Source organism: Protomyctophum bolini (assembly GCF_963924005.1).
Source record: "Protomyctophum bolini genome assembly, chromosome: 2".
In the NCBI taxonomy this organism is placed as follows: Eukaryota; Metazoa; Chordata; class Actinopteri; order Myctophiformes; family Myctophidae; genus Protomyctophum; species Protomyctophum bolini.
The window spans coordinates 41,972,625-41,987,138 of NC_137863.1; the positions used below are offsets into that span (position 1 = coordinate 41,972,625).

The 14,514-nt window shown below is 41.3% G+C and overlaps 1 protein-coding gene across 2 annotated transcripts in view; it reads left to right on the forward strand.

Moving 5' to 3' along the window:
* Window positions 1–13,012, forward strand: part of LOC308330601 (RNA-binding protein Musashi homolog 1-like) — a 37,275-nt gene extending 24,263 nt beyond the window's left edge. Inside the window, exons 8-14 of one of the 2 annotated variants that reach the window (XM_080785539.1) lie at window positions 1,027–1,109; window positions 1,590–1,707; window positions 2,550–2,633; window positions 4,268–4,357; window positions 5,238–5,300; window positions 7,880–8,037; window positions 9,075–13,012. In XM_080785539.1, the coding sequence (XP_080641665.1) occupies window positions 1,027–1,109; window positions 1,590–1,707; window positions 2,550–2,633; window positions 4,268–4,357; window positions 5,238–5,300; window positions 7,880–8,037; window positions 9,075–9,116 (638 nt within the window). In that variant the 3' untranslated portion in view covers window positions 9,117–13,012. The remainder of the gene's footprint in view (window positions 1–1,026; window positions 1,110–1,589; window positions 1,708–2,549; window positions 2,634–4,267; window positions 4,358–5,237; window positions 5,301–7,879; window positions 8,038–9,074) is intronic. The other variant, XM_080785540.1, reaches the window with a different exon arrangement.
* The last annotated feature ends 1,502 nt before the right edge of the window (window positions 13,013–14,514 follow it).

A 14,514-nucleotide genomic window follows, 5' to 3' on the forward strand; every position in this document is an offset into this window, starting at 1 on the left:
ATCAGGTGGTTTAATCTGGGCTCAGTGGAGGTGAACCACTCTCCTTCCAACTGTCCAACAGCATGCTGACAGGTGGGTGGGTTATGAGAGGCTTTTCTTATCGCCTCAGCTTCTTGAGTCAGAAGAGGGGGTGGTTGCAGGTCAGTGGGAATTGGGTCAAGCCCAACATTGTGGTCAGTCAGTCCTCTTTATCACATTGGGCATCCCCTTTACAGGCACAATGTTCTGCTAATCATTTACTTGTTCATTCATGGAGTTGAACTTTTATCAATTTCACAAACGTTATTTCTCATTATAACCTTTCACTAGAGGGTATGCGCGTGACATCATCATACCCGGAAGTTATGTGGGAACGTCGCCTACTGAGTGACAAAAAACTATTTACTGGCCTTGACAGCCAATTACACTAAACTCACTTTGCCACTCACTTTATGCATGCGCATATATCTGTCACAATAACCATTCCACATAAATGTGTTTTTGACACCTTGTCTAAACACTATTTTTAGTCGCTAGGGTCTGCTGCCAAAACTGTGTTAGCATCATGCTATGCTTTAGCTATTGAAAAATAGCAGATCTACAAGCTCATAGCGCACCACCGAGTGGCTATTTTTTGAAAAATCGAAGAACGACTGACATAGAAACATAGCTTTTTCAGAAAACTGTCAGGATGTAGGAAACATAGCTTTTTCAGAAAACTGTCAGGATGTAGAAGACATTTTTAGAATCTGATCTCAGGTCAAAATGGGTTAACATGATTTTGATCACACTTAGTATTCTGTTCTCTTCTCAAGTATTTGCAAAAAAATGGTTTGAGATGTTCTTGAAATGATCTTCCCTGACATGTAAAAGCATGGTGTCGTTTCCATGTGGAGAAATCTTAACATACAGTATCTTAGCTGCCATGTAACATCAACTAAGTTCTCTGCTCCATTGACAAAACGTATTTAGTAAGTGTTAGATAACAGTGTCTCTCTCTCTCCCTCTCTCTATCTCTCTCTCTCTCTCTCTCTCTCTCTCTCTCAGGTTTCGGTTTCGTTACCTTTGAGTGTGAAGACGTGGTGGAGAAAGTGTGTGAGATCCATTTCCATGACATCAACAATAAAATGGTATGTATACATATTTCCATTCTACCTGATCACATGAACCCCAGCTATTTGGAGTAGAGGGGGGGGGGGGGAAGAGGGGGTGCCCTTGGGGGACTTTGGTCAGTAAAGTACAGTATATATAAGGGGTTTAATAGTTAATTTTGGTATGGTTTTGGGTTGAGAATGTACACCTTTTATGGGAGTTGTGTAGTTGTGTAGACTAATGTTAATTCCTACGGGAAACAGCCGTCAATTACACAAGTAATTACTCAAGTATTCAAGTAAAAGGTACAAATTATGAAGTGGCATTTCAGAAATTGTACAGTACAGCGACCACAGTAAAGTCAGTTACTGTCCACCACTAGGAACCAGCCATGCCCTAATGAAGCCCATAGTAATCCCCTTTCTTTGAATGTACCAACGATGTGATTATATGAAGAGATGAAGTATGGCCGGCGATGTGTGTGAATGTACGACACATATGATTATCCCTCCTTTAAGGTCGAGGTTAAGAAAGCCCAGCCCAAGGAAGTGATGTCACCGACGGGGTCGGCCAGGGGTCGCTCCAGAGTAATGCCCTATGGCATGGATGCCTTTATGCTGGGCATAGGCATGCTAGGTAAGATCAAAGCCTGTAAGTATGAAGAGAAAGCACGCTGATATTTCCATTACTGACAAAATCCGCCCTGTGGCCACATCGCAATTCACAGAGCGCACACGTGTTTTGTTCGTGAAGCCCAGACCCAATGCTTGTTAATGCAAACATTATTGAGGTATTTGACCAAATGGAAAGATGCTTTGAATGCCCGCCCCCTCCCCCCCACCCCCCCACCCTTAATACTTGCACGCTAGTATTTGAGATAGTCATGTTGTAGACCATCTGGCACCTTCGCCGTTCGACAAAGTGGAACTATTCTCGCTGAGTAGTGGGTCAAGGGGGTAGATCTGTATTTGTGACACATAACAATTCTCACTGAGTGCTCACTGAGGCCAGAGACCTGGAGCCAGAGGGTGATGCTTATGTAGTCTGTGGTTGTTTGGCGCCCTCTACTGGACAACACCGTTTACACACTGACTTAAATCAGACAAGTTTGTGTATTATATATTTGTCTTTCGGGTGGAAAACTTGGTGGAAAACTTGTCAGGAAATGGAAAAAAAGGAAAAAAAAACCTGTGTTCCAATATATCCAATATAGTTATCATTAAGATCTTGTTAACTCTTCATAGGTTACTTTAACTTTCCAAGATATTCATGAATAGCGAAAATAGCCGATCTACAAGCTCACAACACATCACACCGCAATGCGTGCATTGCGTTGTGAACTTGTAAATATGCTAGTAAGGCGTGCCATTCATTTATGAACGAAGGTTTCAGTCCGACAGCAGCGATATATTTTAATGTTTACGTTTTTGGCTGAAATGTATTTAAAAGTGTTGTTGTTTTGCCCTCTTTGCTGACAGGCTACCCAGGTTTCCAGACTACAACCTACACTAGTCGCAGTTACTCTGGCATCGCGCCTGGATACACTCATTATCAATTCCCTGGTAAGTCCATACACGCATGCTCAAAGAGGAGTCTCTGTCTGTGTCAGCCATAGTTAATTCCCTTCACCCCTGTTATTCAACATGCTGCACATTTCACACTTGCACAGGCAGAGTCTCTGGCTGCTTGTAGATATTAAAACCCATTTTGACCTGAGATCAGATTCTAAAAATGTCTTCTACATCCTGACAGTTTTCTGAAAAAGCTGTGTTTCTATGTCAGTGGTTCATCGATTTTTCTAAAATAGCTAAAGCATAACATAATGCTAACACCAAAAGGGGTTCCCGCCCAAAATGCGTTAACTTCCATAAGCACTTCGCAGTCCCTCAGGGCTCTGTACTACTGACTTTTCTGTTTTCTCTCTACACTAAGAAAATAGAATAAGTGGTTTTATTTTCAAAACACACACTGGGAAGTCACAAGAAACAGTTATACGCAAGGACCAGGAATACACTAGGAACTGAACACCACGTCATTCACAACGACAAACTGTACAAGAAACAGAACACACTGGGGCATAAATAATTAAATATAGACAAAGACTAACTAGGCACAGACGAACTGAAGCACAATCAACACTGGTATAGGCCAACAGGCAAACAGAACACAGGTGACTAGGGTTACACTAATACAGGGAGGTGAGACAAGGCAGGTAACAGCAAACAAGGCAGACAGGAAAGCACAGAACACTGCTACAAAATAAGACACTGAATACAAGTAAAAGTCCCAAAACGAATAAGTCCCAGAATCCATGAGATTTGTGTGTCCTTCTGGGTATTCAAACCCAGGGTTTACCCGTGCAAGAGACAAAAGTTCTACCAGTGAGCTAAGAAGGATCACCTGCTTGAGGAGCGGAGAGATATTGCACTTTGGACTTCAAGCAATTCCAGCAGTCAGACACTAGTGTTCCTACCCAAACAAAGGCAACAGCAGAGCATTGAAACCACCTCCAACCAATGAACATTATTTGCTGTCGGCCAGAAGACGTGTACCTCCATATATCAAAGTTTTTTTCACAATGCCCTACTTCAGCATATAAGAGTATCACACAAAAGTAGTGAAAATAGCCAATCTACAAGCAATGTGATGCATTGTGAGCTTGTGAGATTTTCACTGTTCATTATTTTTTTTAAATAATAACAAAACAAAAGGACGGTTTTGGATATACAATGTCTCCACCAGACAGTAACAATTTACTAGTTATATTGTATTAATGCAGATGGGTCAAGAAGTGTGAGTGAGTGTGTGTGTGTCTGGGCAGACCTTAGCGCACAGCCGCGGACAGAATAAGCTGCGTTTTACGTCATTTCCGAGTTTTTAGACAGCTGGTGGATGGAAAAGAAGCTCCACCCACCGCGGCTGACTGTCGCGGAGGAGAGCGTTTCCGGGAATCTGTCCGTCGCGTCAGTCAACTGCGGGGGTGGAGCTTCTTTTCCATCCACCAGCTGTCTAAAGAACTCGGAAATGACGTAAAACGCAGCTTATTCTGTCCGCTAAGGTGGAGTTCGACCCTGTGTGTGTGTGTGTGTGTGTGTGTGTGTGTGTCTGCACGTGCGCGTGCCTTTGTAGTCTGGCTGGTGGACGGTAAACTGTACTAAGCGCCCTCTCTCTCTCTCTTGTCCTTCTGTGTTTCTAGAATTCCATTTAGAGAGGACCCCCCTCCTGACATCATCCCACCCCCATGAGCTGGCAGGTCAGTGGCTCCTTGCTCCTCCTAGCGCCAATGGTGGGGAAAAAGTGCTCAAATGTTCTCTTTATGTTACTAGTGAAAGTCCAGAATTGTAAACTCACTTGAGTAAAAGAAAGTATTGTTATCAAAATGTACTTAACCCATTTAGGTCTTCTGAAAGGATATATATATATTCGAAGATTTGTGCCGCATGTTCACGATTTTTCAAAAATAGCAGACCTACAAGCTCGTAGCGCGCCACTTTTGAAAATAGCTGATCTACAAGCTCACAATGAATGCCGACGCATTGTGAGCTTGTAGATCGGCTATTTTCAAATGGCCAAAATGTACTGTGGGGCTGAAGTGTATAATGTATATGTTTTGTAATAATAATCAAAATCTGCAAAGTAATGGATAATAATTGTAGTACTGTACAAGGCTTGTATCTCTTTCTTTGCTAAGTTGATGATGCCATCTAGTGGCATTGGGTTGTACTTGTTTCTTCACCTGAGTATTGCCTCCCTGCCCTACTGTCTTGGAATCTTTGTACAGTAGCACAGGTCTATCATCTCTCCCGGTCTTTAGTGAACAGAAAATAAATGATTAGGTTTAAACACGATACTGACATGGTACTGTCATGACATTGACCATGATACTGACATGATATTGACCATGCCTTTATTAAAAACAAAACTAAAAGTAAAACATTACTGTTACCTAACCATCTGACAGAGCTCATAGAAACCTACAAAATGATATAAAGTCAGTTTTACCAATACAAATGTCACGTACACGTGTGACATTTGCTCCAAGCCCTGTATTTGGTCATGATCAGGACACTTTATGGGGCTGAGATTCATGTCTATTGTATACACATTACACAGTATCTATTCTAGAGATATTAAACTACTTGTTTCTATTGTGTTCTGTCCCTCAGCCATTCCCCTGACTGCATATGGACCAATGGCAGCAGCAGCTGCAGCACAAGCATTAGTTAGAGGTAAGTGTGTGTGTGTGTGTGTGTGTGTGTGTGTGTGTGTGTGTGTGTGTGTGTGTGTGTGTGTGTGTGTGTGTGTGTGTGCGCGCGCGTGCGTGTGCATGCATGCAAGATTAATGTATATTATCAAGTGCTGATTTGCCACAATTAGTTGACCAGGGTCCCATAGGGGTCTATCCTGTCCCTTCCTTTTCCCCTCTACACCAAATGTTTTAGCCGAAAATAGCCAATATAGATCGGCTATTTTCCGCTGAATGTTACAAATGTTCGCCTACTATCCCATGGCAAGAACAGGAATGCTAGGATTCGTGTGATGATGTTGAGATAGATAGATAGATAGATAGATAGATAGATAGATAGACAGTTTGCAGAATTACAGTACATTTCAAGTACAACTCAATACAAAAACATGCTATCCATTGTTCACCCTATACTACAGCATGTTCACAGAATACTAGTCTACAGCAACAACAGCATCAGCATCACATTCCACAACAACCCAGTACCCATGCAGTGCTACTCAGAAAATCTATTACACTATGCTACCCAACTAGTTCAACCTGCAGCAATAGCATCATATTCCAGATATCAAAGTACAGCAATGACACTACAGGCCTATACTTTGTTATAGCAAATGCTCCACAACAACAGAAGTGCATGCCCACAACAAACACTCCACTGAACATTGTTTGTATTTCTATGTACAGATAGCTGCTCTTATACTTCATTAATAATAACAGTACGCATGCACGCACACACACGCACGTGCGCGCAACTGCCGCAAACGGCACCGACCAAAATGGAATAAAGTCAAAGATGCAAGCAACTTGCAAGGCACACACACATGCACGCACGTGTGCACGCACACGGCACCGAAACAACACTAACACACGCACACAAACACAGCCTCTCTCTCTCTCTCTCTCTCTCTTCCCAACTCAATGAGAGCTCGAGCCACTTTCAATGTGATTAAACCAGCGATTATGTTTCTTAACTTTGTGAGATGAATGAAGCAGACCACTCTACCTTTCTGTGGGTCCGGTGTGCGGTCAGCTGTCTTCCCCAAGCAAGAATTTCAAACTCACAAAACTTATTTTGTCTCCTTTCCCTTTGTTATATCCAAAATGGACTATATGCTCCCAGTCTCTTAACTTCATTTTCCCCTCCACGGACACGGGTCAAAACGGATTGTGAAGTTGCCCGAGGGCCAAGGCTCCAAAAACAGTCTGCGATGCTTTTTGGTGGCTTTTATTGCTCCAAACCTCCAGCTCCAGTGTAGATATTCACAACGGAAAAATAAAACAGCAAAAATAATACTGGCCAAAATACAAAACAAAGAACTCAAAAATACTTAATTTACAACGTAGGAAAAAGGAAAAATAACAAACTACACTAGGCTATGCCCATGACATGGGCCCCAGCAGCTCTCTCACGGGGCTGTCAGCATGATGCCTGCCCCAGCATAACTGACTAGCTCTGCCTGCAGTCTCCCCTTTATAGGAGAGGATCCTACCACCCACAGAGAAGCAATTAAATATAAACAGTTGATCTACAAGCTCACAGCTATCAGCTGAACCTGAATAGGTAACCCCACACCTAGATGTTCTATTTTAGATTATACATCATATGGGGTTACATTCATTTCCCCAGATAATAGACATACTTTACACTTGACATTGTGGAACACCCCTACTCCTCAACAGTACTTGGCACCTTCCCCCCTTCTTAAAGTGTCAGCACTGGAAAGGCCATACAAACACTGAGGTTGCAATAAACACAGGTTAATAAACGGAATGTTTTCCCTTTGTGTATCATTTCATTTGTACATCCTGTAAATGCATACATCAACAGTATTGACATTATATGATATGATTATATGGACCTGTCTGCCCCACTACCCACAGTCTGTGTGGTGTGTGCGTGCGTGCAATGTCCTTAATCAGTGTGTGTGTGTGTGTGTGTGTGTGTGTGTGTGTGTGTGTGTGTGTGTGTATAGGGCACGGGCTGCCCCGTGACACGGATTATAAAGTAAATAATAATTTAAATAATCATTTAAAATAGGCTACTTCCACCCGCCATTCTTTCACATCATAAACAACCACACACGAGCAGGTGCTGTGATTGGTCAATAGCCAATGACCTCACGGTCTGAGGCGGGCATTAGGGCTGAGCACAGCCCTCTATTGGCTCTGGGGCTGAGAGATTTTAGTCCCAATGGCAAGTAAACCAAACAGGTGTGTCTTGGCAGCTGTCAATCATTCAACGCAATGAAAGCCAATGGAAGCATTTTGGGCTGTAAAAAATCTGCCCATTTTGACCTATTTTGTGTTTTTCTTGTAACTATTTGATGCTGTTGCTGCTTTAGATTATACCAGAATATAAAAGTATCTATTCTAAAACATTTTAATAATCATTTCTCATCTTTACGCCATAAGATAGGGAGGGCTGAGCCCCTCTTGCCCATGATAGATAGATAGATAGATAGATAGATAGATAGATAGATAGATAGATAGATACGTAGATAGATAGATAGATAGATAGATAGATGTTGTTAACAGCCATGCCTGATGTCTTTCTCTCAGGCTCCACCCCTTCTCGCACGGCAGGCTTTCTGGGCACCAGCAGTCCCGGGCCAAATATGGCCGACCTGTATGCTGCAGCCAATCAGGACTCGGGATTGGCCAGCTACCTCAGCTCTGCCAGCCCCGCCCCCAGCACGGGATTTGGCCACAGTCTCGGGGTAGGTCACACCCACACGCCGTCATCATCATCATCATCATCATCACATGGTCTTTGGATGCACAATACAGACATAATTATGTTTCCTGTCGGGCAGAAACTTTGTATCTACATATTTGTTATTTTTTTCTTCTCATAAATGAATGCCATACCTTTACGCAGCGAAATTTGCCGATCTACGATCTCACAGCGCGTTGCAGCATCGTGAAACGTTGAGAGCCTGTAGATCGGCTCATTTCTCTGTGTTTTGAAGTGTGTCCGTGGGCTTTATATATAGATAATTAGATATATAGATTTATTTTATACTAGATATACAGTACTACAGTCTCAGGAAGGAGCCTGTAGTTATCCAGTACCCGTTGTCAGAGTACATGTTGTACCCCGTCTGTCTTTCTGGTTTGAACCGCTTCGGTTCTCTTTTTCCCCCCACCTAATTTTGAACCACTTCAGAGTGTTTCCACTGAAAATGAATTGGTTTAGGAACACTAAAAGTGCGTTACTAAATAAAAACTATAATTGGAACACAGGTTCTTTTTTTTCCCCATTTTTGGAAAAGTAATGGTTTTGGACATGCAAGGTTTCCACCCAACAGCGAGGAGAATTAAGCAATATTACACGAGAGGGTGTGGTTTAACGTGATTATTGCCACGACAGTGATACGGTAAGGAACGAGACGAAGTCGAGTTCCGCAAGCATCACTACCACACCCTCAAGTGTAATATTGCAATTCTACAACAGTTACCCTTAAAACTAAGAAAATAGCAGATTTTTTTTCTAATGACAGATGTAGTCACTACGACCACAAATGTCCCAAGAAACTATCTAGCCTAGCCACCGAGTTTGCTAGCGCTCTGGGAAAACAGAGCAGCTGAATTCTTTGTTTTGATTAGGTGGTGAATGGTGCTGGTTTGATCCACGGCTAGAAGCCGTTTCAACCAATCAGATTGCTTCCTCGAAACGACCTGTTGTAGAATGTACATTAGTGTTACCGTTTATTGACACATTTATTTGTGTATTATCTTTGTGTCCTATCCACAGGGTCCTCTTATTGCTACTGCCTTCACTAATGGCTACCACTGAGAAGACTCAGGTCACTGAACAGGGATGGGTTTCTTCTCTGCTGATAAGCCAATCAAACTGCTGGGGTGTTCATTCTTGGCTAAATGTGATTGGCAGCCACAGGCTCTACCGCTGTAGCCCTGGCTTGCTGTGACTCCACCCACCGACCGAAGATCTTCTTTCAAAAACCTTGAATTCTGTTTTCCTTTGCTACTAATCTTCCTCACCATGACCCCCCTGTCTGTCTTTCCTCTCCTCTCCTTTTGTCCACGTTGTAGGCTGATTATTAGATCTCCAATATCCTCTTCTTTCACCACTTCCTCTGCAGCTTGAGAAAAATCAAAAAAAGACAAAAGACAAAAAACACACAAAAAACAAAACACAAAAAGAAAGAAAAAAGAAGAAGAACGACGACCCAACTCTGTGGAAAAGTTTGTCATTGAGTTCATGGCAAGTACACAGAGGACTCTCTTTTTACTTACTTATTAGATTTTTTTTATTTTTATTTTATTATTATTATTATTATTATGTTGTTTCATTTATCTGTGATAAAATGCTGTTTCATCACAAAAACCCTTTGAAACTGTTACCGAGGTGAGTGGAGAGAGATGACGTGCCACAAAGCTGGGTTCATCCTCGTCCTCTAGTCTAAAAATGAACCCAACCACTTTTAACAGAGGAAGAACAAATTAAAATCTGTCAAACTCCTTTTTTTACCTTGTGTCACAAGAAACATGGAGAAAAAAAACAAAAACTAAAGTGTATATTTTGGTAGTCTTTTAAAGCAAACCTTTGTAATATTGTTATTAATATTGACGGTGATGATGATAATCTGTAAGGTATTTTATTCTGTAATTGGTTTTAAAGCAATGTTTTTATGTCTTCTTGTAAGATATTGTACATAGAGTTTGGGGTAAGGGAGGGTTGTTTGGGTGGAAGGGTTACTAAACCAGTTGAAGCCTGATTTGTACGTGGGGAAAAAAATAGGATCTACATCGACGTGTTGCGCTGCGACACGTTGTCAGCTTGCAAATTGGCTATTCTCGTGCGTGACACTGCAGCCCCGCAACCACGTACAACTCAGGCTTTAACGTGTCATTGATTTGTTTGAAAAGAGTTAAGGTACTGGCTGTGATTTAACTGGATGTGATCAACTACTACTAGTGTGGTCATCTCAATATGTTTCTTCGTATGCATCTGGTGTACATAATGTAGGCCAGGTCTCTATCCCAGTGGTCTCTCAAAAACCGGACAACTCTTCCACAATCTTCGAATGCAATACAGTTAGTCTGTAACTTCACCTCGCAAAAAATAAAGTTGTGACAGGAAGCTGTCATCCGTTTACTTCCGTTCACAAATGTATATTTTAGAATATCTTGGAACTATATTTTTTTGAAAATCCCATATCTGCTAAGCAGCGAGCTAGATCGGCTTCAACTAATTCGATTTCCAGTAGAACGTATATTTACACCACCTGCAAAGGCCGAACAGAAGTGCCGACGAGGTGGGACATCCGCTTTTCACCCCCCCCCCTACGCATCTTTCAGCGCTTCCCGATGTACAGACCAGTTAGGCGGAAGCATTTGAATATTGTGTGAGCCAATGAGCTGTCTCGAGAGACTACTTATCCCAGCGTTGCCTCAGGCACGGTGCATTGGACATCTTAAGAAATAACCTTTCATGAATATGTTTTTGTGCATATCCATTCAATTCAACGAGTCCAAATGATGTTAGTCTTTCAAAATTCCTCATCCATTTACTTGCCTTTGAAAAAGCACCAATGATTGTATTATTTTGCGATCATTTTACTACCATGATGGAGCAGATTTCTCAATGTACTCACGAGACCTGGTTGAATAACTGAAAATGCTCTTACATCATGAAATGTGTTCATAATAGTGGATTGGCACGAAGGACGAAGTACGACTTAAAGGATTTCGAGGACTGGGGGGTTTAATGGAATTGGGGGGTTCACTTGACTACCATTTTTGGAAAGGATTATATATATATATATTTTTTTGTTGCATTTTCCTTCATAATGTTTTTGTTTCTTACTATTGTTTTTGCCATTCTTTAATGCGGTGTTATCAGCCGTGAACGCAAATGAAGGACATCCAAGGAGAAGCTATTCTAAAGGTCACGGTTATGTTTTTGTCCTGTTATAAATAATATTGAAGGTGCATGTGCTTACAGCTGAGTGTGTGCGAGTGACTGTCTGTGCGCATACATCAAGGTGTAATACGTAACTATTGTTTGGCAACAAAGGAGCATTTTGATTGCCAATTTGCGGTACTGATACGATTGCCTGGTTCCATTTTGGTCTATTGCCCCGTCCCCTGCGTCCTACATTTTCTTCTTATTATATTATTATTATTTCATTTAATCTATACTGACGGATCTAAAGTTGTGAACTATTGTCAATGTCAGGCAGAAACCTTGTATCTCCATATTTAATTCAATGTTTTTTCATGAGTACATTTCATGCCAGTCTACAAGCTCACAATATTGTGCCGCAAACTCGCAACGCAGTTGTGAGCTTGTAGATCTGCTATTTTGAAGACTTTAAATTTGTTTTCACAAACTAATATAATGGCACGTTGAAATTTGTTACGTCTGTTTATGAGTTTTATTATTATAAATATTCAACAGATGACAAATAATAGCAAGAGCTTGTGAATACAATTACTACATTGATCCTTTGGGATACAGGTTATTGTTTTTCCAATTTCCTGAAAAAGGGTTTTGGACATGCAAGGTTTCCCGTGAAGCTGTTTCGTGATCTTCCGTTATCCACTGTTCTTTTTTTTGTTTTTGTTTCATTTGAACGCCATTGCTACTCATTGTAATGACGGGCAGGGGGTTGGGGCGAGGAGTCAGAAAGGTACCGGGCCTCACCTCAGTCAGTTCTATAGAAAGGACTTTCGGTATATAGACCAGTGGTTCTCAAAGGGGGTCCAGGCGGGACCCTCGGGGTTGCTTAAGGGGCTTTTCAAATGGACCCTTTACAGGTCTGTATATCTCTGAGAGTATACATATTTCTACATCCATTTGTACTCTCTCAAGAGTTATGGCGCTCATTGACACTTTCATTTTTTGAGAACCACTGTGTTCAATACTGGGCTGGGCAGGAAGGAAAATATTGAACAAACAAAACAACTCAAGTATCAAATATATATACCATTTATTAGTTTGTGTTCATCATCTGTACAGCTCCATTCTGCTGGTTGACGAAGGCAAGGCTTGTATGACTTCCTGACCGGGCCATTTTGTACCTCTCTCAGTCTGTCTGGGAAAATACAACACAAAAACTACTGCTGGACACCAACACTGTAACTTTTTAACTTACAATAAAGCAATAAGTTATTTTTTACCTTACAAATGAGAATAATAATTACTGATGTTGGTAGTAAGGAGATGACGTCGTATTGATATGTTCTGCGGCATTAAGACTTATTTTCAGAAGAAGAAAAAAAAATGAAACTATATTTTTGTTTTCCAGATCTTGTTCCCCTTGTACAGTGATTTTAATGATTTTTCTTTGTGTGTGTTGATGTCAGGAAAAGGGCCAATGCTTTTGACTGGAGCTTGAAGCTCTAAAGGCTTAACTTATGCTCCTCCGTACCTACGGTGTCGCCGGTCAAAAGTAGCAGATCTACAAGCTCCCGACGTTTTGCAGACGCGACGTGCCGTGAGCTTGTAGAGCTGCACTGTTTGTTGCCGTGTTGTTAACGCCATTGTACAATAAGGTATGAACGGGGTTTAACTGTGAGCTCTTGAACAACACTTTAACCAATCCCATTTGGGCAAATCCCTACCAAGCTTTATCACAATGTTTTTCTTATTTTTTTCCTCCTCTCCTTTCTTTCTCTGGAAATTTCGATTTTAAAATTCCTAATAAATTATTCTAAAACATTAAATCGTAATCTTTTTTTTACCCCCCCACCCCCCCCCCCCCCCCTCCACTTTTTACACCTATATTTCCATCTATTCTGTCATGCTGGCAGATTCAAATATTTCAGCCATTTCAACTGTAGCTCTGTAAATCTCTGCTGTCTGGAAGAAACCACCTTCCAAAATGTTCATTTTTCAGGAAATGAAAAAACATCCAGTTCAAGTGGAGTTGGGAGGTTTTTGTCAAAGCGCTTTTTAATAACTTTAGATTGGTTCAATATGTTTTTAACCAACACACAGACGTAAAGAGTGTTCAATAGCACTGATTTATGGAAGAAAATAAAGAAAGACGGCTAAACGGGTGGAGTTGGCTCGTTTGGCAGATAGTTTGAGGATCCAATGGAGTTAGGAGATTTTTGTCGAAGCACTTTTTAATACTTTCCATTGGTTCAAGTTTTTTTTAACCAACACACAGACATAAAGGGTGTTCAATAGCATTGATTTATGAAAAAAATAAAATACAAAACCCCAGCAACGAAATGGTGGTATCCCCTGGCTTTCCTCATCAGAAGGCCACTAGTCGTTATAATAACACATGAGCGGAACAAATTCACTGCCACCTCCACATGACTTATAAATCCAGGCCAAAAATGCCTGGATTAAAAAAAAATAAAAAATGATTAAACAAATACTATACTACACACTATACTATAGTGTGTAGTTTTTCATTGTCAAAAGTCAAGAAGATTTCATTGCCATTGTCCACGATTATAATCGGGCCTCAGTAAAACTCCGCAATTTGTAAAAAAAAATCAAAAAACGATGGGCTATAACCCATCGTTTTTGCGCAATACTCCGCAATTCCTCCGCAATACTCCGGAACACTCCGCAATTCCTCCGCAACACTCGGGCCCCAGTATGCAGAAACACAGACTATTCTGTCAGATGATGGGCCAAAATGCATTGATATTTTATTTTTAAACGTTTTACCTAATTCTTATCTGTAATATTTTAGGTGGACAAGATTCTTTCAGACATAACGGCCAACTGTTACTTTTCAGGAAACAGGGGGAGAGAGCACCGTCTCCCGATGGTCCTCCAGCAACTTGATGTCATGCCATGGGACTTGAACCGGCCAACTGTCTGTAGCATAGGCAACGGGTCAAGCGCTCCACACCATTGAGCCAAGGGACCTTTGGGCATTCAGCAGATGTCTCCTGGTGCTTTTGAGTTTTTATTTTTTATTCAAGCCTTGAAAAGTTCAAATTACTGCAGCATTGAGCTGTAGGAGGAACAGGCCTTGAACATGGATGTCAGGGTTTGAACCGGCACACTTCTACTGGGTAAACTACGGATATCATTTGACTTATCCGTTGGGCCACTGAGGCACACAATCATGGGGAATTTCTGTGCTGCTTTAAAGTTGTCCTTCTGAAAGTCAGTGCAAAGCCAAGGATCACAGAGACAAAACATGGGCTATAACCCATCGTTTTTTTCATTTTTTCATTTTTTCCAAATCCTCAAAAAT